The sequence below is a fragment of the Calliphora vicina genome, chromosome 5 (assembly GCF_958450345.1).
Source record: "Calliphora vicina chromosome 5, idCalVici1.1, whole genome shotgun sequence".
Lineage (NCBI taxonomy): Eukaryota > Metazoa > Arthropoda > Insecta > Diptera > Calliphoridae > Calliphora > Calliphora vicina.
The window spans coordinates 60,235,826-60,260,894 of record NC_088784.1 but is presented as its reverse complement, the minus strand read 5'-3'; the positions used below and the strand labels follow the sequence as shown (position 1 = coordinate 60,260,894).

At 30.1% G+C, this 25,069-nt stretch overlaps 1 protein-coding gene across 1 annotated transcript in view; it reads right to left on the bottom strand.

The window, feature by feature from the left end:
* The window catches only part of LOC135961286 (putative sodium-coupled neutral amino acid transporter 11), a 132,038-nt gene that overhangs the window by 42,529 nt on the left and 64,440 nt on the right, over nt 1-25,069 (bottom strand). Inside the window, exon 3 of the mRNA XM_065512782.1 lies at nt 7,845-8,201. Coding sequence (XP_065368854.1) covers nt 7,845-8,201 — 357 coding nt within the window. The remainder of the gene's footprint in view (nt 1-7,844; nt 8,202-25,069) is intronic.

The following is a 25,069-nucleotide window of genomic DNA, read 5'->3' as shown; positions in this document are numbered from 1 at the left end:
ATTTCGACCTGATATATAAATCTAAATTTCAGTTATATTTTTATTGGTTTTTTACGAAGATTATATATAGGTAAAAATATATTCAATGAATTTTAAAAACTTACCTAAATTCATTGAGAAACATTTGCATAACATTTTTTAAAATATACACCTTATTTTATGTACATAAAAGTATTGACCTTTTAGTTGTTTTATGACTTTTATAAATAAAACATACAAACTGTGACAAAAAATTAAAAAATAACTGTAATTTTAAAGTAAATTTATGAGCTGTGAAAGTGAATAATTCTTCATTTAAATTAAAACTAACAGTAGTTCTGGAAAAAGTGAGTACAAAGAAATAAAACAATTAAAACTAAAACCTAAAAACTAAATTTTTCAATAGAACAGGTTCGCATTTGAATTGCAATGGCATCATCAACGACAAAAATTAATTTGAGATCGCAACAGCATAACATTTATTTGATTGAATATGTTATTCCGCAGCTGTTGGGATCAAAATTGCCGTCTAAAAAAGAAGTTCTTGGTGTATTTTTTTTCACACTCGTACACTAAAATTGGAAGTGCGAAAAAGTACAACAATGGCTGCAAACGAAGTGCTCCTTTTCTGGAATAAAGCACGAATTCCGACCCGAGACAAGTCTTCGGTCATAAAGCAAATTGAGAAGCTGTACCAGAAGTGGAGGAAATTGAACAAGAGCTCAACAAGAGGAGGAACGTCGCATAAAGTAAAAGAAGATAAGTTTGTCGAAGAATTAGACGATCTCTTCGATATTGCTCATGTTAATGCACTCACCACGATTAAAATAGAGGAGGATAAAAAGTTTTTGCTTGCACAGAGGAAAAAAGGCCGCCCAGGCAGCATGATTGGCATTGACATGGCTCTTGTAGGCATTGAAAAACGAAAATTGGAACGAGAAGAGGCAGATGAACGGCGATTACGAGCAACTACTAAAATTAATACCTTAGCAATGGGTACAGTGCAATTCACATCATCTACCGAATCGTCAGGCAATGTTGGCGCTGGTGGAATGGAATTGGAAGTGGACGCTCTACCGTCGGCTTCGGAAGTTGTTAAAAGAGGAACACAGTTATTTATCAATGAACGGATCGTTTCTGCTTTGGATAAATGCATGATATCTGACCGAAATGCAATGCATTTAATGGCTGCAGTAGCTGAAGGACTTGGTCACAACGTATCAAATTTGGTATTAAATCGCTCGTCAATTCGAAGATACCGTACTGCAAATCGACAAAAAATCGCTGATTTTGTAAAGGAGAACTTACATGTAAGGTTACTTTTCTTATACCAATTTAATTTCAATACTAATATAAATATTTTATTCCATTACAGTTTTTTTTGTAGTGCACTGGGATGGCAAAATACTGGAAGACATTACAGGAATGAATAAGATTGATCGCCTTCCGGTTATTTTAACTAATGGCGAAATCGAACAAATATTAGGCGTTCCAAAACTAGATTGTGGAAAACGCAAAAATATTGCAGCGGCCTTTTATCAACTACTGGTAGAATGGAACCTTTCGAAACGAGTTCAAGCCATGTCTTTTGACACGACATCATCAAACACCGGTGAATTTGCAGGAGCTGCAGTTTTACTTGAACAGTTATTAGAGAGAGATTTGATGCATCTTCCATGTAGACATCACATATATGAATTGGTGCTAAGAGCAGTGTTCGAAGAAAAAATTGGAAAAACTTTTGCTCCAGATGTTTCTCTGTTTCGCCGTTTCCAGCAGAATTGGGAAAAAATCAATCAGAATGCATTCGCTCCAGATGACATCATTACTTCTTGCATGGTCCAACTACAGAAAAGACAACGTCGTAACGACTATAAGGAACTATTGGAACTGGTTGTTTTATTCCTTGGAGGCGATTTTGGCGAATATAAGTTTAATGAACTCATACCTATTCACCACGCACGATGGATGTCTAAAGCAATTTATTCACTGAAAATATTTATGTTCAGAGACCAATTTAAACTGGCAAAGTCACAATTGGATGGAATTCGAGATGTCTGTTTGTTTATTGTTCGTCTGTACGTGAAAGTCTGGTATCGCTGTACTGAAGCTGTCAAAGCGCCCAATCAGGACTTCAACTTTTTGAAAGCACTTCACTCATATGCAGACTTGGATAAGAATTTGTCAAAAGTAATGGTAACAAAGTTTATCAGACATTTGTGGTATCTGGCGGAGGAGGCTATAGCTCTTGCCTACTTTGATTCAGATGTTTCATGTGACATAAAACGAAAAATGTTGGCAATTATGTGCATATATGATGGAAAAGAAATCCTTGAAGAAAAAGACAAGGAAGTTCAACTTGAAAAAGATGAAGAAACTGGAGAAGAAACTGGAGAAGAAGATGATGATTGGGATGAAGATGATGAAGGACCTATCCGAAGCATGAAAAAAATTGCGGTTAATTTTGCAGAAGTAACTGAGCAATTTTTGTCGAATGACTTGAGCGCTTTCGTAACTGTGAAAACTATAAACTTTTTTCTACTCTTCAACTTGCCGCATGAATTTATACGATATCCGCCGGAAACGTGGCCACAGCGCGAAGATTATCAGCAAGCACTAAAAATTGTTGAAAAAATTCACGTAGTAAACGACACCGCTGAAAGAGGCGTGAAAATGATGGAGGACTACAATAAAATATTGTGCAGGAACGAAGAGGAAAAGCAATATTTGATTTAAGTTGTCGGTGATTATCGCAAAAAATATCCGAGTTTTGAAAAAAGAAATTTAATATAGCATAACATAATTATTCATAAATAACATCAATAAACTAATTTATTTTATTGTAATAGTAATTGTATATATTTTTTTTCTATATTGGAAAATTTTCGTGAAAATTCAGTTGTTTTGTATGGGGACCCCCTGAACGGTTGGTGATAGGGGGTATGTTTGTTCTAGAAAAATATTGGGGGTACGAAAATAATGGGAGTTGCTCATACATTTTACCTACCTACGGGTGACTCCTGAGTAGTTATGCACCTTTTTCTATCCATTTACCCATAATTTCGTTCTCACGAACTTTGACCCTCGTGCGGCAGCCCATTTTTAACCGATCGAGCTCAAATTTTTTTCAGATTTTTTTTTATCCTAACCTCACACAAAACTGCCCTTCGTTTTTGGAAAATCGAAAATAAAAAAATAAGGTCCACCTTAATGGCCATATAATTATTTTTTCTCGAAAATTGCAAAAAAAAGGTATGGGAAAACTAGAGAAGATATTTTCATAATTTGTTTCAGATTTTTATTCCCTTTATGTTTTAATGGCAAAATTTTTACAAAAACTGAAAAAATTGCATTTTTTCCCCTTCTCAAAACTTCAGAGAGCTTGCTTGTCCTAACCCCAACGGTTAACTGTTCGAATAATTTATAATTGCCGATTTTTGCACTTTAAAAAAATTGTATTTATTTTTCCATTTCAATTCAAATACAAGTTAAAATTAGATATTTTTTGAACATTCAATAAACATGATTAGTGAGTATGTACAACTGACATATTTAATTTACATGTATTTGAAATATTGTTTGTATTTACATGTATAGACGAAACTTTTTTCGAAATGAGTCTTTTATCATAACTAAACGAAACTTTTAAATGAATCAAAATCTAAAACAATCCAAAAAGGAATATTCTTTATCATGCTTACATATACAATCAGCGAGAGAGTTTTTTCCAAGAAATTTTTTATTAAATCTAAAGAAAAAATCGTTTAAATTATATTCTTTTTATAAAAGATTATTTCACAAGATCACACTAAAACCCTAAAAAACTCACACATCGCACATTTGCTGCAACAACGTCATAATTCAAAAAAGTCGTTTCGAGAAAAACATCTTTGAATGTTTTATGACATTTTACTATTTCTTAAATAAATTTTCAACAAATCCTGCGATTTCAGAAGTATAAATCGTAGATGTTAATATCTTTTTAATCTGTATTTAACCCAAATTTGTACACAAAATTCGTTTTTGTATTTTCAATTTGAAGTTAAAATAGAAATTATTCGGTTAATCGAATAATTTTAAATTAACCGATTACTAACCGAATAAATCTATACCTCGATTAATTATTTGCTCGATTAACCGATTAAACCAGAAACCCGATTAATTGAATACCCTAGTTCTCATATAAGTTTCACTTCCAAATTATAATAAAAGCTTTCTTCACACTAGTGTATAATCCTGAAATAGCTACATTTAATTTTAAAGACTTGTTAACAATTTGCTTGCCTGGCTTCAACTGTAACTTTACCAAAAAGAAAAAAACATTTTAGTGCTTATAACTATTTCAAAAAAATTTTGCTTAAATCACTGACTGGCAACTAATTTTAATATTTAATATGGATACCTATCCAAGGAAATAACTATGGCAGAATCTAATAGAAATGTTTATTACCACAAATTCATGCACATACAAGGGAAAATAAATCCTCCCACACACCAACATACACAAACATAAATAGTGTTGCCAAATGTCACGATTTTCGTGGAATCCTCATTTATGTCGAAAATATTCAACAAAACAATAACTTAACAAACGTCCCGCTTGTATTTTTCAACAGCATTTCTGTAGATGTTTGCATCGGTCAAATGTACTGGATCTTAAGGATCGTTTAAGAAAGTGGTTGTAAAATGTATGTCCTTCATTCTGTCCACCTGATGGCTGGTTGTCTATGTAACTGGTGTATGGTCTGATTTTAAAATAGATTTAAAAAAATATTATATACATAATTCCCACCATTTATCACCTATTTTGAAAATTGTCCCGTTTTGTTTGTAAGAATAAAAATTAATACTGTCAACCCTAATACACAATGACATTAAACTACGTTGAAGGAAAAATATGCTAAATAATCGTTTGCATTAAGGCATCATCATCATCGTCATCGCATTTACATCATCACAATTTAAATAAAATTCGCTTTTCTCTCGTTTTTTTAAAAAAAAAATCAAGGATTTTTCAACCCTATTCTCTAATGCTTATTTCCACAACGAAGTCAGTCGTTGGAAAATGCAAAATCGAAAGCTAAAACAAAAGCATAATGTAACACAGTGGGACAAAATAATATGGAAAAAAATAATAATTTAATCCTGTTTTTTGACGGGGCATCTGTACTTATACTTATCCATCCTACTTATACTTATCCTCTAGGGTTCATAATGTCTAGGGTTCAAATTGTCCATGTATTCCAATTAAAATTAGAAAAATTTTAACAATACGAAATGTAGTAACTAATTAAACTATACACAATCAAAAAATAGAGACAAATTGTTATAAACATATTAACAAATGCATTTTTCTCAGTTACAGTTTAACGGCTATATGCATAAAAAACCTTATTGTAGATTTAAAACACAATTTTGTTAAAGAACACTTTAGCTTTAAAAACCATTTATAAAAGTATTGTATTCATAAACGTTTGTTAAAGGCACAACAACTAATGTTCTGATTTTTGTCTAAGCTGGCAATGCTTCTCATTTACTTCCCCTTTTTCGTTGTTAGTGTTCATTGATTGTTTTTAGTAATAATACATTTTTGAAGATAACAACTAATTTTTAGATAAAAAATGTATATCTGATTCTAGTAAATTTATATTAAGCTAAAATGTATTAATGTACTAACTTTTTTGTATAGTTTATTTCAATTATTATTATAAAAGTATTCGAATGACGAATATTCTGTGATAAAATAAACATCACTGTTTTATAATTTATTTTATTAATTTATTTTTATTGACATTTTGTTAAATTTTAACAAATTTTAATGAATTTTTCTATGGAAACACATAGTATTAATTTCGGAGTGGGTATATTAGATTCTGTGGACCTTCTTCCTCAATTTTTACACATTTTATTACTACATGGCGTTGCATGTTAAAAATAAATGACAAAAATGACAATCAAATTCACTTGTGAACCTCATGTAGTTCACTGCCGGAGGAATATCAAACAAAATCATATACTATTAAAATGGAACTTATTCGCCAGCGGAGTGGAAATTGTGTTTAGCAATTGCAATAGTATCGTCTGTTATTCCAAATTTATCTTTAAAATCCTCTTTTTTAAGATAAAAAGTAAAAAGAATTCCTTAAAGTAGGTTTAAAGTGTTTATCAAAGGTATTTTTAAAAATTTGCCTATAATTGGTTTATAAACCTGTTACAAAATTGCACTATTGATTTGAATTCAACGGTCTGTAACGACTACTTGCAACATTCATCATGTTTATAAACATTTCCATCAGTAGAAACATCTACTTATAGTGTTGATAAGTCCCCATCCATACTATGAAACATTTGCTGCAAAACATTTGAGTTTGTTGATGAAAGGGGAAAAAGAAATGGAAAAGGGTACTCTGTTTCATGTATATGAAGTTTTTGTTGAGTTTGTCATCCACATTTATTCGTTCATATTCGTTCTGTACAGAAATGTCAAAAACTGTAGGAGAAACTATAGGAGATATTTTCATAAATCATTCATATTATATTGTCGATAAATCCCCATGTGATGATTAAGTAATTAACAAAAGTTTTAAAAATTTGAAAATGGCGTTAATTAAATAATTTTTTTGGTCATATCTGCGAATAGGTTAACGGTTTCCTACGAAGACAAAACTCATATACAAGAAAATGTGGATATATTTTAAGTAAAAATGAGCTTTTATTTTAATATTTCTCAAAATGAATTAATTTTGTTCTTACATTTCTTGTTCTAGTGGCCTAGAACACATTAATAGCCTGGCGAATTTTTAATAACTTTAACATTTTTTAACCAATTTTTGTCTTTTATATTTCATTAGAACGAAAATTACCTACACATTTCGATTATTTTAAACTAAATTGCAAAAGTAATTATTTGGTGGCAAAATTTTTACAAAATCTAAAAAATTGCATTTTCCCCTTGTAAATATCGAAAAAAACGCATTTTTCGGATTTTAAGGCGTGGTCGTAGGGGCGTCAAATTTTACATGAGTTATATTCAAGTCCAATGGATAAAAACTGCAGTGTACCCCTTAACTTTTATACTAAAAAAAAAAATCATACTTGTTAAGGGACATTCTAATATTCATATGTAAGTTTTTGTATCTAATGTTTTTTTCGTAAAACCAGCTTTTTTTAAAAAATGTTCGATAACTCATTTAGTTTTTAAAACGATCGAAGTCTGTTGTTAATAAGGACACATCAGTAGCATATATCTTCAACGAAGCATAATTATATCAGATTTTAACATTTAGTTTTGCGTCTAACATACACTGATGTCAAAACTAAAAAAAAACTAAAAAATTTAACACTTTATTACTTACTATATGATACTGATTGAGCAAAAATGCATAAAGCAATATTGTTCCTGCATATCCTCTGATCAATTCATTCATGCAACTCTAAATTTATTTTTAAATTTTAAGTACCTATAACTAATAGGGATATAGACCGTAGATTCTGAAATTTTGCAATTTTGTTATTAGTGTCTTGCTACAAAAGTATTTGCTATTTTGTCAAAATCAGAAACACTTACGAAACAATGATCAATTAAAACTGTTTTAATAGATTTGCAAAAAACTGTTTTGTTTTGTATATCCTTAATGAAATTCCTAAATTCTTAATTTTTTGAATTTTTTAAATAAGCTTGAACGAATCTATTTATGGGAAAGGAAAATGCAGTTAAAATTTAATATCTATACTTTTCGCCATAGATCATAAATAGCTTGTACTAATCGAAACTGCAATTGTGATGACCATTATTTATTGTCCCACTGTGTGAACGTCCATATGTACATATACTTAGTAAATATATGATGCTCATGATTACTTACCATTAATATGAGGGAATAGTCCGTTATGTAGGCAACAAGTATGAGCAACATAAGACCAAGGCCAAAACCAGCACGATGAAACGCATATGGAATGCCAATAACGCCACTACCCACAATCGAGTTGATGTAGTTAAAAGAAGCCTGAGGCAATGATGACAGTGTTTCGCCCAGCGTCGTATCTAAGGGCATTTGTTGTGGGTGGCCACCGCCTCCGCCGCCGCCACCTGCTCCACTACTTTCATCTCTTAGACCATCATGATGAGTATATTGTTGACTTGTTGGCTGTTGCTGTTGTTGTTGTTCCAATTGTTGTTGATTGCTGTAATATTGATGCTGTTGCGTTTGTTGTTGGTCATTCTGTAAATATATTTAAACATATTGTGAAGAGGAGAGGGAAGAGAGAGAAAGAAAGCGGTAATTGAGGTTAAACATGGCACGAATTGTATACCACAGACATCTAGTGTGTCATTTGTCTGTCCATTAGTCCGTCCGTCTATTGGTTGGTTGTTAAATAATAATAATAATAATACTTAATAGTAACACAGGCTCTGTAATAAGCATATTGAGTAATAGTATCGTTATAGATTCCATTGCAATACCAGGGTATTGTATCGTAACTTTGGAGCGAATATTTACTATATTTTACGTAAGGTTTACATTCAGATTGTTTAAATATTTGATATATTAAGTTTAGGCAATTATTTCAGCAAATGTTTATTTGATATTGCATGGTTTTTTATGAGTGCATTTATATTGTGAATTATTTCAAAGATATAACGACTACAAGTTCAAGTATATTGTAAAAGCCAACTAAGGGTTAAGTGCAAATTATGGAGTCTTTTATTGTAACCGGATACTAATGTACTGACATTCATGCAAAATATCATACTGTTATTAAGGGTTCTTGAAGGTGTTAGAAAAAACACTTAATTTAATACTCTTTCAATTAGATCCAACTATTTTCCAGAAATGCTTTAATATATGTGCTTATGCAAGTACCAGCGACTATGATATTGTTTTATGATATACACCACTTAGTTTAATGCACATAGTTAAAGGTTTTGCATTTTGCTCACTATAAATCAAAATACAGATTCTAATGGCGTTTTCTTTTCTGACTCAAAATGTTGCCAACATATTTTGTTCCATTTATTATAGATTCCTCATACCCCCATAATTGCCATTTGTTTGCCATTTCTATTATGTAGCTCCTAAATATTCTAAAACAATAATTTTGCTTTCATTTTAACACTTTTAATAAAAAATAACAAAAATTATACAAACGAACTTTAAAAAAAAATATTTTTTTTTTCAAAAACGAAATTCCATACATTTGCACCGAAAAAAAGTTCGTTTCAGAAATCGGCAACGAAAATTGGGAACGAAACGGCACCGACCACTAATGAAAAACCTGTCATTTGGGGCCGGAAAGGAAACAACTTCAAGTAGGTTGATTTCGGTGCTATAGGAACGAAATTATTTTAATTCTTTTTTTATTTCAAATTTAAAGAAAATCAAAATGAATAAAAAAAATAGAGTTTCTTTATTGGAAGAGGAAAAAATAATAGATTTAGTCAAAAATAATGAAATTCTATTTAATGCCCGACATCCAAAATTAAAAAATAATTTCGTTTCTATTTTATGCCGCAACGCACCCAACTGAAACGAAAACAATTCAGAAACGAGACGGTGACGAACACCAACGTTTTTCAGTTTCCTTATCGGCGTCGATTACGGTGCATGCGGAAACTCAGCTTAACCCTTTTGATAAATTTGAGGGTGAAATATGTAGCATATTTGCGTCTTATTGGGGCATCATTATTTGAAAAGAACATGTTATACACTAACAAAACTAAATTTTACTAGAAAAGAACGCAGAGGGCACAAGGGTACTTTTTTCTATTACTTAAAGTTACATTTTTATAATAATATCCATAAGAAGGGTAAATACTAGGGCTATAACCAAATTTTGGCCCTAGCACCACGCGATGGCAAATGTTATGTTATTTACTATAACATTTTTCGGCTAATTTTGGAACAAAAACCTGTCCCACAAAAACGATTTTTAAAAATCAAAATTTTCTCAAATTTGTATTACTTTTTTTATTTTTTTATAGTAAAACAGCGGATTATGTCCCGTTATCGCAAATTTTAAATGTAGATTCGAAGCAGATTGATATATTTATAAAAAAAATTATTTGCGTTCTTTGGATAAAAAAAATTATCTCACAACTTTACCGCGTTTCGTGAGTGAACTTTTTTGACAACCGCGAAATAGTAATACCATTTTTGGAAATAGCTTTCAATGGTCCATTCAACTATTCGGGACATTTTGATATTTGCAAAAAATATAAAAAAAATTATAGACCTAGTAAACACTGAATAAAACCATAATTTAAGACAGAAAAGAAATACATTCAACATTCAGAAATTCTTAAAATTAAGGAAATATCAGTTCTTTTTGCTATAGTGCGATTTGGATATTTTTCAAGTATTACTTATTCAGTTGCTTTTGGAACCCTTAATAAATGTGTAAATAAAAAAAAAATATATCGAATAGTAAAATTTTGTGGATTTTTACTTAAGTTTGTTGTTTAGTTTCGTGTATATAGATTAATTAATTAAACAATTTTAAATACTTATACATATATGTATATTAGGGATAAACTATTGACAATTTTTGCAAATATGCAAATTGGCAAGCATAGTCGAATAGAGCGTTAAAAAATATAAAAAACCACGGTATTATTTTTTCGCGGTTGTTAAAAAAGTTCACGCACCAAACGCAATAAAGTTTTTTTTCATGAAATATTTTCAATTATTTTGAAATACAATATATTTTATTTTAATGATAACTGCGACATACTTCAAAACATAATTTTTAAATAAGGGAAGTATCCCTCACACTTGCAAAAAAAATTATGAAATTATTTATATAATTTTTCAGAGAAAAAAAAGTTTGGTTTATTTTAGAAATTGGTGTTGGTGCGTGATATTTTTGATTCCAAATGACCCAAAAAAATGATTTTCATTACTTATACAACATTGGCCATCACGTGGTGGTATGCCAAAAATTTCGCCAAAATCAGTTATATGACTTAAAAAATATTTATTTTGATAGATATTCCACTCGCATCCTACTACGAGACCAAAAAGCTCTTAAAGGAATAGACCTAAGCTTTCTTTTGAGCAAAAAAAAAAAAATTAAACAAGTAAGGAAGTATGGTCGGTCAAGCCCGACCATATAATACTCTACACTAAGTAAAAGAGCAAAAACTTTTTTCTTTTAAAAATTTCAATAATTTATATTTTTGAGTGATTTTCGGAAGTGGGCCTTACTTATATGGGGGCTATGACCAATTATGGACCGATCACCATGAAATTTGGTCGTGTGATTTATGTCTATATTAAAGTTTTCTATGTTGAATTTTGTGTGTATACCAACATTTTTAAGCGATTTATGCACGTAAAAGCGATTTTCGGAATCGGGTCTATATGGGAGCTATGACTAATTATGGACCGATCGTAACAAAATTTGGTGACATGAATTTTGTGTATATAAAACTTATTTGGAGCGGAATTTGTGGAGATACAAATATAAATTAAACATTTATGACCGATAAAGTCCAATTTCGGAAGGACATTTGTATGGGGGCTAGGTGAAATAATGGACCGATTTCAGCTAGTTTCAATAGGCTTGGTCCCTGAGCCGAAAAAATAATATGTATCAAATTTCATCGAAATATCTTTAAAATTGCGACCTGTACTCGCGCACAAGGTTTACATGGACAGCCAGCCAGCCTACCAGACGGACGGACGGACGGACATCGCTTAATCCACTCAGAAAGTGATTCTAAGTCGATCGGTATACTTTAAGGTGGGTGTTAGACTAATATTTTTGGGCGTTATAAACATCTGCACAAACGCATAATACCCTCCCTACTATGGTGGTGTAGGGTATAAAAAAAGTGAAAAATTGCATGTTTTGAGTTACAAAACATTTTTTTTGAAAGATATCCCACTTGCATCCATTAAAAAAAGGGTCCATTTTGAAGAAAAAAAGTCAACAAAGTTTTTGATTTTGCAAAAAAAGTCAAAAATTGCATGTTTTGAGTTACAAAACATTTTTTTTGATAGATATCAAACTCGAATAGCGAAAAAATTTCAATCCCGGAAAATTTAGCGAGAATTTCCGGGAATTATTTTCCTTAGTTTTATGTGCTGTTTTTTTAAACAAACAAATTCAGAAGATTCATACAACAAAAAAGATTTAACCCATATAGACCAATAACAAGTTCATTATTTAAAGCATTCCAAAAACGTGAATGTGACAGAACTCTATACCGATCGAACATCGAATTATTTTATTATTTAGCTTTTTCACAAAAAGTAAAATGAAACGGCTAAAGAGTTTTGCTCGAAACTTTGCACGCTGGGCAAGAACTTCAATATCTAAAATTCCTCCGAACGGTTTAACAATATAATGCTTAGTTTCTGAGATATTTATAGCGAAAAAACTACGGCGCGGCGTCTAATTCGAATTCAGTTGAAAAATCTAAGTCGCAAATATCATCCTATATTTCACACAACGAATAAATGAGAGCCGCCATAATGAATAGAATTAATTTGGTATAAATATCTTTAAGTTGGAAAAAACGTGTTTTTTGATATATGTATTTCTAATTATTTCTATATCAATATTTTAAAAGTCTGTGGTGGTTTGGAAAAACTAGGTAACTCTACTTTTTGAGAAAATTTAGATAACACCAAAAATAGGAAGTACGTTTGATTTACTATCACTCTGTCAGATCGAAATTTTGATATAGTTTCTCATTTAAAAGTTATTTTCATGTAAAAACTTGCTAACTCCATGCATTTTTTGAAAAAAAAAAGTAACTGCATATTTTCATAAAAAAATGAAAAATTAGAAGTTTAAAACAACGTTGTTTCGAAAACTAAGAGAAAAAAAGCGAAACTGAGCAAATTCGGGCCTTTGGGTTCATATTTTGAACCTAAAACAGGAAAAAAACTTTGATATGTATATAAGAAAAAAGGAAAAAATATTTTTTTAAAAAACTGGGTAACTCCATTTTTTCTTAAAAAAAAACAGATAAATTAACATACTGAGTCAAATAGTCAAGGTTTTAAATGATTATAGTTGACTTAATTCCGTAAAATATAAAGATAAATTAAAAAAATATTTTTTTTTGGAAAAAGTAGGTAACTCTATTTTTTGAAAAAGCGAGATAACTGACATCGATTTTCGGTTCTAATGTCCAAAATTGAGTTTAATGGAACCAGAAATCTTCAACACTATTTAAAATTAAATAATTAGTGAAATAAGTTTAAAAATTTTTCTCGTGTTTTCAAAAAATGGAGTTACCTAGTTTTTTCCAAACCCCTACAGCAGTGTTCATAAACAGCTTAAAAATCATCGCATACTTATGTGAAGAGCAGAAAAAAGTAACCTTGATACACTTGACAATGTACAGTTAAAGTTGTTGGTCTGAAATAAGTCCATCAATTCCATCACCTTTTTTAAATGCAACTTATTTTGTTTTTAATTAAAATAAATATTTACAGTGATTGGCAATTGATGCCGCCGATGATGAGGCAACAGGTATGTGATGGTAAACATTTGCAGCAATTGAGTGATTGCAAAAAATATTTAGCTTGGCTCTTATGAGATACGAGGGATGTCAATTAGTTGAAATTGTTGCGAATTAACTACTTTTATAATTGCGATATTTGTGTAGAGCTAAAAATTTAAATGAAAAATATGTTAAATGTTTTAAGGTCCCAAATTCTGATAAACTTAATTACTTTAACACAATGCAGCTCTGGCTAATTCGATTAATCACGAAGTGTGATGATATTGATTTAACGTAAAAATATATTTTGGAAATTTCTACGTGATTCATCTAGTTATTTTCCATTTAATAATAATGACTTCTTAAGCAGCATATATAATTTTTGTTTTTCTTTTTAAATAAACAAACGTTTAGTATTGTATAATTCCCAGTTTTGATTATTTTTTGAATTTCAACAACTGTATTAATCTTATGTGGGAGTTTCTTTAAAGATTTACAAATTTTTAAATCTGTATTGGCTTTTGGTGGTGCCCCTCCTATGTATACAAAGTTTGCGATACACGTATAATGTTGGCATTTACTCAATGATTGCATTGAAACAATTTTATTTCACAAACTTTGTTTATGTGTACGTAACCAAAAACTTTTTTATTTTTATTTTTATTTTTATTTTTTTCTGTTTTTCATGGCTCTTGTTTTATACCCTTTTGATGTTTCTTTTTTCCAAATTAAATAAACTTCTCGTAGTTAAAAGTGTTAAAATACCAATTTTCCCCACACCAAGAAGAAAAAAGACGAAAAAAAGTTTTAAAACATAAAGTCTTGACAAGAAACTTTTGTACCGAACGAAGTACTTTAATTAATTAAAACATTTTTAAGAAAACTGGCAAAATTCAATTATGTCTATTTGTAAATATGTATGTGTGTCTGTATTGCATTTGCTTACGTATGGGTTTCATTAGAGCCAAATAGCAACAAATACACAAAAGATATTCAAATTTTGAGGTTGATTTCATCATGGAAAATTTAAGGTAAAGAAATTATAATTCTACAAACTAAAGGGTTACTTTGTAGACAAGAAAAATATACTTGCGACAAAGTTTATTGATGTAGAAATATGTATTATTATTGTTACTTTTTACCACGAAAAAAGAAACACAGTTTGAAACGATAAACTTTGTAAAAAATTAATTCAATCATTTATTTGTAAAGTTCTCTTGGCCCATATTTCATAAAAGGCAGATAACTAGGGAATGAAATAATTACCGCAAATTATGATTTCTAAATTTAAAAGTTTATTGAATGAAAAAAGAATTTAGAAATATTTTTATAGAAGGAAAATAATTCTTTTTAAAATATATACACTGTGTAACGGGTAGTGAAGAATTGTTACTGTAGTCACTGCCTGTAAAAAAGAAATGGTTGGCTACGGTTAAAGTGCAACTAGTAAACGTTATTAAAACATACTTTTTAAAAATGTCTAAATAAGTAATTATTATTTGTATGGCCTTCATTATGAATGATAATTTTCACAGTTTTCATTTGCCTACCCTAAATATATGTTCTGGAACCTTACGGATATTGGTGTCGATGAAGCGCTGTCAATGTGTCTGTTGAAATTACATAAAAACATATAAATCAATAGAAGCTTCTATTTATCAACAATGTTGATAGCACGCAGTTAGCTGCTAACATTAACATTGAAGCTGCTAAAAGCTCTAGAAATAGAGCATTCTTGTTTTACCCGTTAAGATAATTCATGAAGCTACTGGAAGGAAGATGGCGCTATGTATAAATAGTGGCAGAGGTTGTAGTCGCTAATTAGTTTATTATAGAGTTAATATTAACTGCATTCTTGTACACTATAAAGTGTAATTTAAGTGTGTTTATTATTGTGAATTTTAAACTTGTATTTGTATAAAAACACATAGTGACTATTTAAACAGTTGTTGTGCAAATTTGAATAAATAAAAAATTATTACAATTTTAAACTACTAAACTGCTTTTATTTGCAATCAAAAGCTTATCTAATAATGGGTAAAAACGTAACAATATAGCAAACAGGAAATGCATAAAATGCAATCAATGTTATTGCAAGCTATCCTAAATAAGCCATGAACTGTTTGAAAATATGATTCTGGAATGCAAGCCCAACCTATTTACTGGCCTACTGACCCACGAAAATTACCGGATGTTAATTGATTTTAGCGTGATGAAAAATATCCCTAGAGAAATGATTCACTCAGATCACTCACTCACTATTGTTACTTTATTGAGCCCCCAAGAAATTGTATCCCCGACTTGCAATTTAGTGATGGCAGGCACAAGAATAAATTGGCTCAAATATAAAAAATACTTATGTACACATTGCTCGGAAAACATACCGCTAAGAACACCAGAAAACATCGAACACTCTCTTATCAATATCGATAAAAATCTCAAACTGGCTGCTCAACATGCCACCCAAAACCCCCGACAAATCAGATATAATAGATATTTTCAGCAAATGTCGAACGGCTCTTAAATGAAAAAAAGAAGAGTTCGAAGAGAGTGGCAATTGCACAGATCCCCCAACTGAAATATAAGCTTAAAAATTGTATAAAAATACTTAAAAGCTCTTGGAATTTCGAAAAATGGAATCATTGAATAAATATTTAGAAATCATGGACGCAACCCCGCAATCGGATTACTCATTATGGCGGGCAACAAACAGTCTTAAAAGACCTGTCATATGTAAGCCTTTCGAAATTCAAGTGGTGGATGGGCAAGAAATTATACTGAAAAAGGGAATCTGTTTGTTAATCATTTGAAGCAAGTATTTACCATGAACGCATCAAATAAAACTATTGAATTGCCACCTGTTGTATCCCATTTTGGAGCAGCCGTATCTCTACGCTTTGAGATTCGAGAGATCGAGAAGGCTATTGTTGATTTAAACTCCAAGAAAGCTCCTGGTATTGACAAAATCAGTAACAGGATGCTTATGGAGCTACCCCGGATAGCAATAAAAATAATTCTTTTTATTTTTAATGCTATATTACGCCTTGAATATTATCCTCCAGAATGGAAGGTTTCACTGGTTACCATGATACATAAGCCGGGAAAAGATCACACAAAAGTAGAATCATGCAGACCAATCTGTCTAATATATCAAAACTATTTGAGAAGATACTTATGAACAAGTTATACCCGATGTTAACTGAAAACAATTGTATTCCGAATCATCAATTTGGATTTAGAAGAAAACTCATATTGTGAGAAATGCGTTTGAAGAAAATAAATATTGTTCCGCACTCTTCATCGGAATCAAAATTTAACCGCAAACACACATAAGCTATTGGAAAGCTGTTTAACTGGTCGAACATTTAAGGTTAAAGAAGGAGACTTTTTAAGTACTGCACAACCCATTGAAGTTGGAGTCGCCCAAGTCAGTATCCTGGGACCCTTTTTATATTTGATATATTCGTCTGATATGCCAACTAATAATCACACTCATACATCAACATTTGCTGATGATACTGCTATTCTAAGCATTCATGGAAACCCTCAAGAAGCATCTCGTTACTTACAAAATCACATATTTGAATTAGAAAAATGGTTAAAACAATGGAAAATTAAAGTCAACGAGCAAAATTGTACACACATAACATTTACATTGCGTAGAGAATCATTCATATCAATAACCAAACAAAAATTCAACAATCGGAAGTGAAATACCTCGGAATACATCTCGATCGTCGCCTTACATGGAAAAGTCATATAGATGCAAAGTTGACTATAATGAAATTGAAATCAATTCAAAGTAATTGGCTTATTGGCAGAAACTCTACGCTTAGTTTAGATTGTAAACTTCTACTTGAACATGATCATAAAACCGATATGGTGTTATGGCATACAGTTATGGGGCACGGCCTCAGCGTCAAATGTAGAAAAGATCCAAAGACGCCAAAACAAGTTTTTAAGAACTATCAGAGTTGCCCCCTAGTATATAAAAAACGCAAATATACACAAAGTTCTAAACGTGTCCTTGTAAAAACTGAGATCACGAAAAATTTAAAAAAAATTTACTTTTTTCGAATCAGGTATGTGGTACGGACAATTGTTTGAGTCAGTGTATCTGTGCCAAACATATTATTATTTTATTTATTTTACGGATGTTAAGCTCTGTTCTTATTTTAATATTTAAGGATGTTTGTTGATTCTGGATAATGTAGGCATTAAATAGCTGTGCTCATTAACGTTTTCAATTAAAAGAAAAGCAGAATATAACAAAATATTAAAAAACTAAAAATATCCACTAATCTCCCCAATTTATTCCATCAAACTTTGTGAATTTTTAGTATATACTTAGTACAAAAAAATTCAAACATACTTAAAATCAATTTAAAAAATAAATAAAAAATAAAGTGTTTATATTTCCTAATCGGGAATATTTTTTTTAAATTTACATAGATAAAACAGATACATTGAAATTTGTGGAAAATTTAATAATTCGATTAGATCCATCGACATAAAACCAGTTGACATAAAATAATTTCGATTTAATTTTTGTCACACTAAAATTTTATAGCTAACACTAACAATTCGGTTGTCACTATCAAAACTATTTTCTCTGTGTGACAAAGAAAATTTCAGATTTGAGTTTTAAATTTTGTAGAAAAATTCTATGTATTAAACGATTTGTCTTTAAAGCTAGAGGTCATTCTATACATAACTACATACATAAATAAAATCACTCATGCTTTCAAAATATATTAAACATTAGGGTGACATGTTTGCAAGATTCGAAACATTGTAGTCGATATTCCCAACTACTTAAAATTAAAGTTTACAAGTTTAATTATATGCAAATTTTCATAAACTTTCAATCGTTTAATAACATTTATGGTTGTATCTTTTCTATAAAGTAAACAAATTAGTTGATCAAATCCTTCACATAAAAGCTAGTCAAATTAATTTGTTTGCATTGTAAAATTTTGGTTACAATTTCGAAAAATATAAAAAAATGTTTCGGAGGAATTTTAGCAAAACAAAAATCCAATTAAATCCTTAACAAAATTTAAAACAGATGTAAGCTTTTGTTTGGGATCATACTAATAAATATACATATGAACAAACATTTCAACCAACGATATATAGTTGGCTGAAATGAAAAACGACGCAAACAAATTTTATAAATGGCCCAAATTTTGAAACCCAATGTACCATTTTTATTCAAAATAGATAGCCTTGCTCATTCTATTATTATTTTGAATTAATTTTTTCTTAAACAAAACACGTAACTACAAATTTTTAAAAATTGGACTAACGATGTAGGAGACACATAAACAGCGTTGTCAACTTTTTGCGTACTTTTCTTAAAAAGGCATCAAAAATAAATTTTATATTATTTAACTCTTTCAGCCACGCTTTTTTGTGTATAAGTTTAAAATCAAAACTATTTAATTTTTACTTTAACCTTCGTTTTACCAAAAGATTTTTATGTACATGGTTTACCAATACCCACCCGGGTGATAGAGCACTACTATAAATATATGCGGCAAACGAAATTTTAAAAAATCGAAAAAACCATATAAAAAGTTTAAAATGTTTCTATTAAATTCTATAGAACTCTAAAATTTGTTCAGTGAGTATAAATTTAATTTAAATCGAAAAAAAATTAAAAAAAAATATTAAACCAATAAAAACTAAGTGGTTACCCGGGTGGGTATTGGTAATTTTGACTATTTTTTGACCAAACAACCGAAATATCAAAGTAACACTGAATTCGATGAACAATAAACACTCTGTGTTTTTTTATTGAATGCGTGGAAGTCTCTTAAAGAACTGATTTTTACAATATTTTCAAATTAATATATTTAATATATATAGTTTTGCAAAAAATCATAAACGATGACTTCTAAAAATATAATTGTTTCTCAAAATGGCAATAGATGACAATAAACTATGTTTTAAAGACTATAGAAAATGTGGTTATTAAACTGACCACCCAACCGCAAAGAGTTAAAAGAACATTTTAATGTCAAAAAATTAAACAATATTGATGAAAAATAACCAAACTTCATCCCAATATGTTGCACCCATCTTTATAGTAAAGTTATGTTGTACAAATGTTTCGTAATAAAAGAGGGAGAAGCAAAACTTCTTAACTATTTCATTCTAAATACTTTTTAAAAGATATTGCCGCATTCTGGACGTTATCGGCCAATGGTCTCTTCAAACGAATCAGTTGCGTTCGGTACAGGTTCCCTGTGATGGTCTGGCTAGATTTCAGCTTCTCATAATAGATAGGACCAAATTGATTTCACGAGTTAAGAAAGATATTGCTTTGCATTAGAGTGATATTGCCATGAGTGATATTGCTTTGCATTAGAAACAATCAAAATCCCGATTTCGAAAATGTTGTTAGTTAGGTGGTTTTGCCTTCCAGCCAACGATATATGGATGTGTGTTGAATAAAATATTTCACATTGCACACATAAAGCGCCAGGATTTTCAAGGAAATCATCGTTGACTATGACTATAAAACACATATATAAATATATTTATTTTAAAATAAATATATTTATGCACTTTATATCCTTTATTTAGTAGTGTTTTCTATTAAAAATCCCATTAAACGAATGAAAAACTAATGTATGATGAAAAAAAGAAGGTGCGGCATTGCAACGTCAGTGTGTGTGCGTGTGTGAAAGTATTTAAAACTGACGTAAATTAAATTTCGAATCGAAAACGAGTTTATATTTTATTTGCTCTCTGTACAATACTTTAATAGTCTATAGAGAAGGATGCATAAGAGCAGTAGGAGTATTTTATCAAGCTAGAAATGTTGATTAAATCGCATTGAATTCTGCTATAAATGTGTTTTAAAGTTAAATACTAACTACTTTAGAAAGTTAAGAAAATACAAAATAATGTTATATATACTCCCCTTAAAATAATTCTGCAGTCTCATTCTCATCATGTCAACTACTGCAGTATTCGCAGCTATAGAGTCCATCATGGACCCAACGTTTACATGTGTAGGCGGAATTGTTTAATGTTTATTTATATTTTTTGAAACTTACCACATATTTAAAAAAATATATATATTATGCAATTGAAATTTCCAGATGCACATTTGGAAATGTTCTTCATGTAGAATTTAAATATTTTTCAAATAAAAAACAATTTAAAGGTGGAGAATAGTTCCAAACCTGAAGCTGAAAATAAAATTTGCATCATGAATGCATTTTTTGAGAACAAATTTTTTTTAATCATGAACATATGGGCAATTCCACGAGAATGACAACCACGACTGAAAAAAAAACATTGGAAGTTTTTTCAACATGATTTTAAAAGGAGAAGACAGAAACATTTTACTATGTGAAGATATTTAATTTAATTAGTATATTTTAGACTAAATTGGCGGTGAAACGATTCGCAATTTTTCGCATAATTTTACAAGTATGTACCTCAAAATTACTTCCGTTTTATGTAACGTACGCTATATCCATATTTTACTCGGAATTTGGAAAACAATGTTTCGAAAGTATGTACTTATTATTTTTTTAAAATATAGTACCCTCTGCATGGAACATAAATTATTTTTCAGATACTCTTATTTTTGCAAAATATATTCCACTATATAGGCGTATAAGTGTCACGTACTATGACATGGAATTGCCAATAAATTAAAAAGGCTTAGATATTTTCCTTGAACACCTATTTGGTCGCTTAGTGGGATGCGAGTAGGATATCTATCAAAATAAATATTTTTTAACTCAAGACTTACAATTTTTGACTGTTTTTGCAAATTCGATTTTTTTCAAAATGGGCCCTTTTTAAAAAAATGTTGTTTTAGTCAAAAGAAAGCTTAGGTCCATTCCTTTAAGATATTTTTAGTAACTTAGTGGGACGCGAGTGGGATGTCTAACAAAATAAATATTTTATAACACAAGAAATACAATTTTTGAATTTTTTTTGCAAAATCGAAATTTTTTTCCAATATGGGCCCTTTTTTTAAATTTTTTTATTGCTCAAAAGATTGCCTAGTTCCATTCCTTTATTTTGATAGATATCCCAGTCGCATCCCAATAAGCGACCAAATAGGTGTTCAAGGAAAATGTCTAAGATTTATTTTAAGAAAAAAAGGGCCCATTTAAAAAAAAAATAGTGTTTGATTTCGGAAAAAAATATTAAAATGTTTTTTAAATATTTTTTTCGAAAGAATGAAGAAAGAGCTGTCTAAACTATTTGGGACACATTTTGCTAAGAACAATAGGTAATAAGTTACATGGATAAGAAAAAACACCTGCTTGACCAAAATGTCAAACTTTAACCCCCTCTAACTCAGAGAGTTCTCGACCGATCTTGTTGAAAAATTGTGTCTTAGTTACTAGTAATAGAACTATATAAAATAAAAATTGATGTCCGATAAAGTCTAATTTCGGGAGGACATTTGTATGGGGGCTAGGTGAAATAATCGACCTATTTCAGACAGTTTCAATAGGCTTCGTCCTTGGCAGTACCAAATTTGATCGAAATGTCTTCAAAATTGCGACATGTACTTTGCGCACAAGGTTTACATGGACAGCCAGCCAGACAGACTCAGAAAGTGAATCTAAGTCGATCGGTATACATTAAGCTGGGTGTTAAACTAATATTTTTTGGCGTTACAAACATCTGCACAAACGCATTATACTCTCCCTACACTATGGTGGTGTAGGTTATAAATATATGCTTACCGAATATGATAAAAATCAGAAGATCCAAGGTCAATTTGTATGTGATGTCTGATTAAATACATGATATATAAAAATGGTGTAAATATTTCAATATTCTATAAAACAATCCCAGTAATAGAAATTTTTATGCTTCGCAAGTTTTTAATTAATACATATATAAAATAAAATACACATTTAAGTATACATGTGGTTGGTTGAAAAGTGTTATTTTTCCACTAACCAATCTACCTAAATGAACGAAGCATTCATCCATCCATGCTGCCATACATCCCTTAGCAACAAATACAATAGAGGCGATTCCATGGATGCAACAATACACACACCAACCAGTAGAAGTGCAAAATAAAGGATGTTAAATTTTTATGAAAATATTGTTTAAAAATGTAATAAAATACATTTACAATTTACAAGTTAATTACATAAAACAGTTATGTATTCGGTACGAAGAGAAGAGAGATCATTTATGTAAAATAATATAAAATTTGTTCAGCCATTTCAATGTGTACGAGTATTTATTATGATATAATATGTTTCGACATTTAATTTTGAATGATACTCGTATGTGTCAATATTTAAAGGTAATGCGAATGTAATCTGTAAAATATATGTATAATTTATTATTAAAAGGCCACTACACAAACATTTTGGTGGGCAATCTTATTTTGAGCCTTTTCAATAGTATTTCGATCGAAAAAAGCAGGTGCAAAATTTGATTAAATTAAATTATTTGTTGTTGCATCTTATTTGAATACCAACATTTTTAAGAATTTTATGCTCGATGAAGTAATTTTCGGAAGTGGATTTTATGTAGGAGCTATGACTAATTATGGACCGAAAATTCGGTGGTATTATTTATATACTAACATATTTGAGAGATTTATGCTTTTGGTTTGGATATGTTTATAATTGAGATATTTATGAGATCTTAACTATTTTTAGATATGCCAGTTGTATAGGGGTTAAAATAAATAATGGACCGTCTAACCAAATTCAATAGGGCAAGTTTTGTCGAATTATATTTAAAATTGCGATCTGTAGTTTGAGTATGTACAAGGTTTACATGGACGGACGGACGGAAATCGCTCAGAAAATGATCCTGAATATCTCTGCACGTTACTAGCATCAGCACCACTATGGTGGTGTAGGGTATAACAATAATTGACATATCGCACTGGTTCATTTAAAGAGAGTCAACTAAAAATTTAAAAATGTTCAGTAGAAACAAAAAACATTTTTTTAATACATTATAATGAATGTTGCAGACGGATACAACAGCATTTTTTTGATGAGTGTAGAATATGACCACTGTACATCGATTTCTTACAAAAAGTGAAAATTAAAAAAATTTGAGTTGACTCTCTTTAGAAGAACCAGTGCTATTTCTTGTGAATTAGTAAAATAAAATTTTACAGTAGCATTTAAAAGATGTTGAAATTTGCCTTATTTAGGGCTGATCATCTGGAATATAACACGACCTTCTTAAACTTTTTAAGAATTGCCTTAAGTTTTTATAAAATTTATGTTTTTAGCGAGTGCTATTGACAGATATCTTTGAACTTGGCTATCGTATCGCGTAATCACAATTTCTTTTTAAATGACAACTCCGAGTAGGATGGGCGTTTTAAAATTTGTTTCATATTTTTTTTAATAAAATATGATAATCTGATCAAAATTTATATTATTAAAAAAGTCTTTTTTTACAGCCGCATTTATCTTCATACCGAGTTTACTTTCAGACAACTACCGCTATGAATACCATTAAAATTAGTGACAAACGAAAGATTTAATTTTGCATTATGTTATGGGTGTTGAACCAAAATATTATTATATAACCTCAAACAACATCATTAAACAATTCACATTATATTTCGAATTTAATAGTATTGTATGCATAAAAATAACGTTTAGCTAAAATACACATTTCATAATCGGCGTAAAATTATTTTTTAAATAACTAAATCAAAAATATTTCAATATTTAAATAATTGTTAACGCAATGCATTTCAAATTAAGTCTAGTATTACCTAAAATATTTATACAATAAATATTTCTTGTTATTGATGAAATCGTGCAAAAAATAAAATAAAAACTGTTTCTTTTCTGTATTTAAATAGTATTTAAATAACAATTTAATGTGTAATAAATAATTTAACTCGCACTGATAGTTCTATGAATTGGCATAATTTTAATTTCTCTTAAGCAAAAGTTTTATTTTTATGAAATTTTTATGAAATTTTAACCCAACATAACTTTTTCGCGTAATGAGTAGAATTTTTAACGCTAACAGTTTTAGCATGGTTAAGTATCGGCGTATACAACTACAAAATGGCATTGGTGGCATTTTGAAACAAAATTTTAAAAATGAATTTATCTTATCGCCCGACAAAAGTTGAGCATAACTTAATCAAGAATATATTTGATTTTCATTTTTGAATAAATTGAGGATCCTTTACACAAGCTGTTGAAATGTCATAGGTGTACAAGTACAATATTATAGCGACAATAAATGCATATCGGCCAGATGTTTACTTTGAAATAAAACATCCCAACAATCACAAAAAAGCTCACCTGCTGTTATACACTTAAGATATTTTTATACCCTTTATACCTATAATATTGGTCTAACACCTACCTTAAAGTATACCGATCGACTTAGAATCACTTTCTGAGTCGATTAAACGATGTCCGTCCGTCTGGCTGGCTGGTTGGCTGGCTGGTTGTCCATGTAAACCTTGTGCGCAGAGTACAGGTCGCAATTTTGAAGATATTTCGCTAAAATTTGGTACATATAATTTTTTCGGCTCAAGGACGAAGCCTATTGAAACTGGCTGAAATCGGTCCATTATTTCACCTAGCCCCCATACAAATGTCTTTCCGAAATTGGACTTTATCGGTCATAAATGTTTAA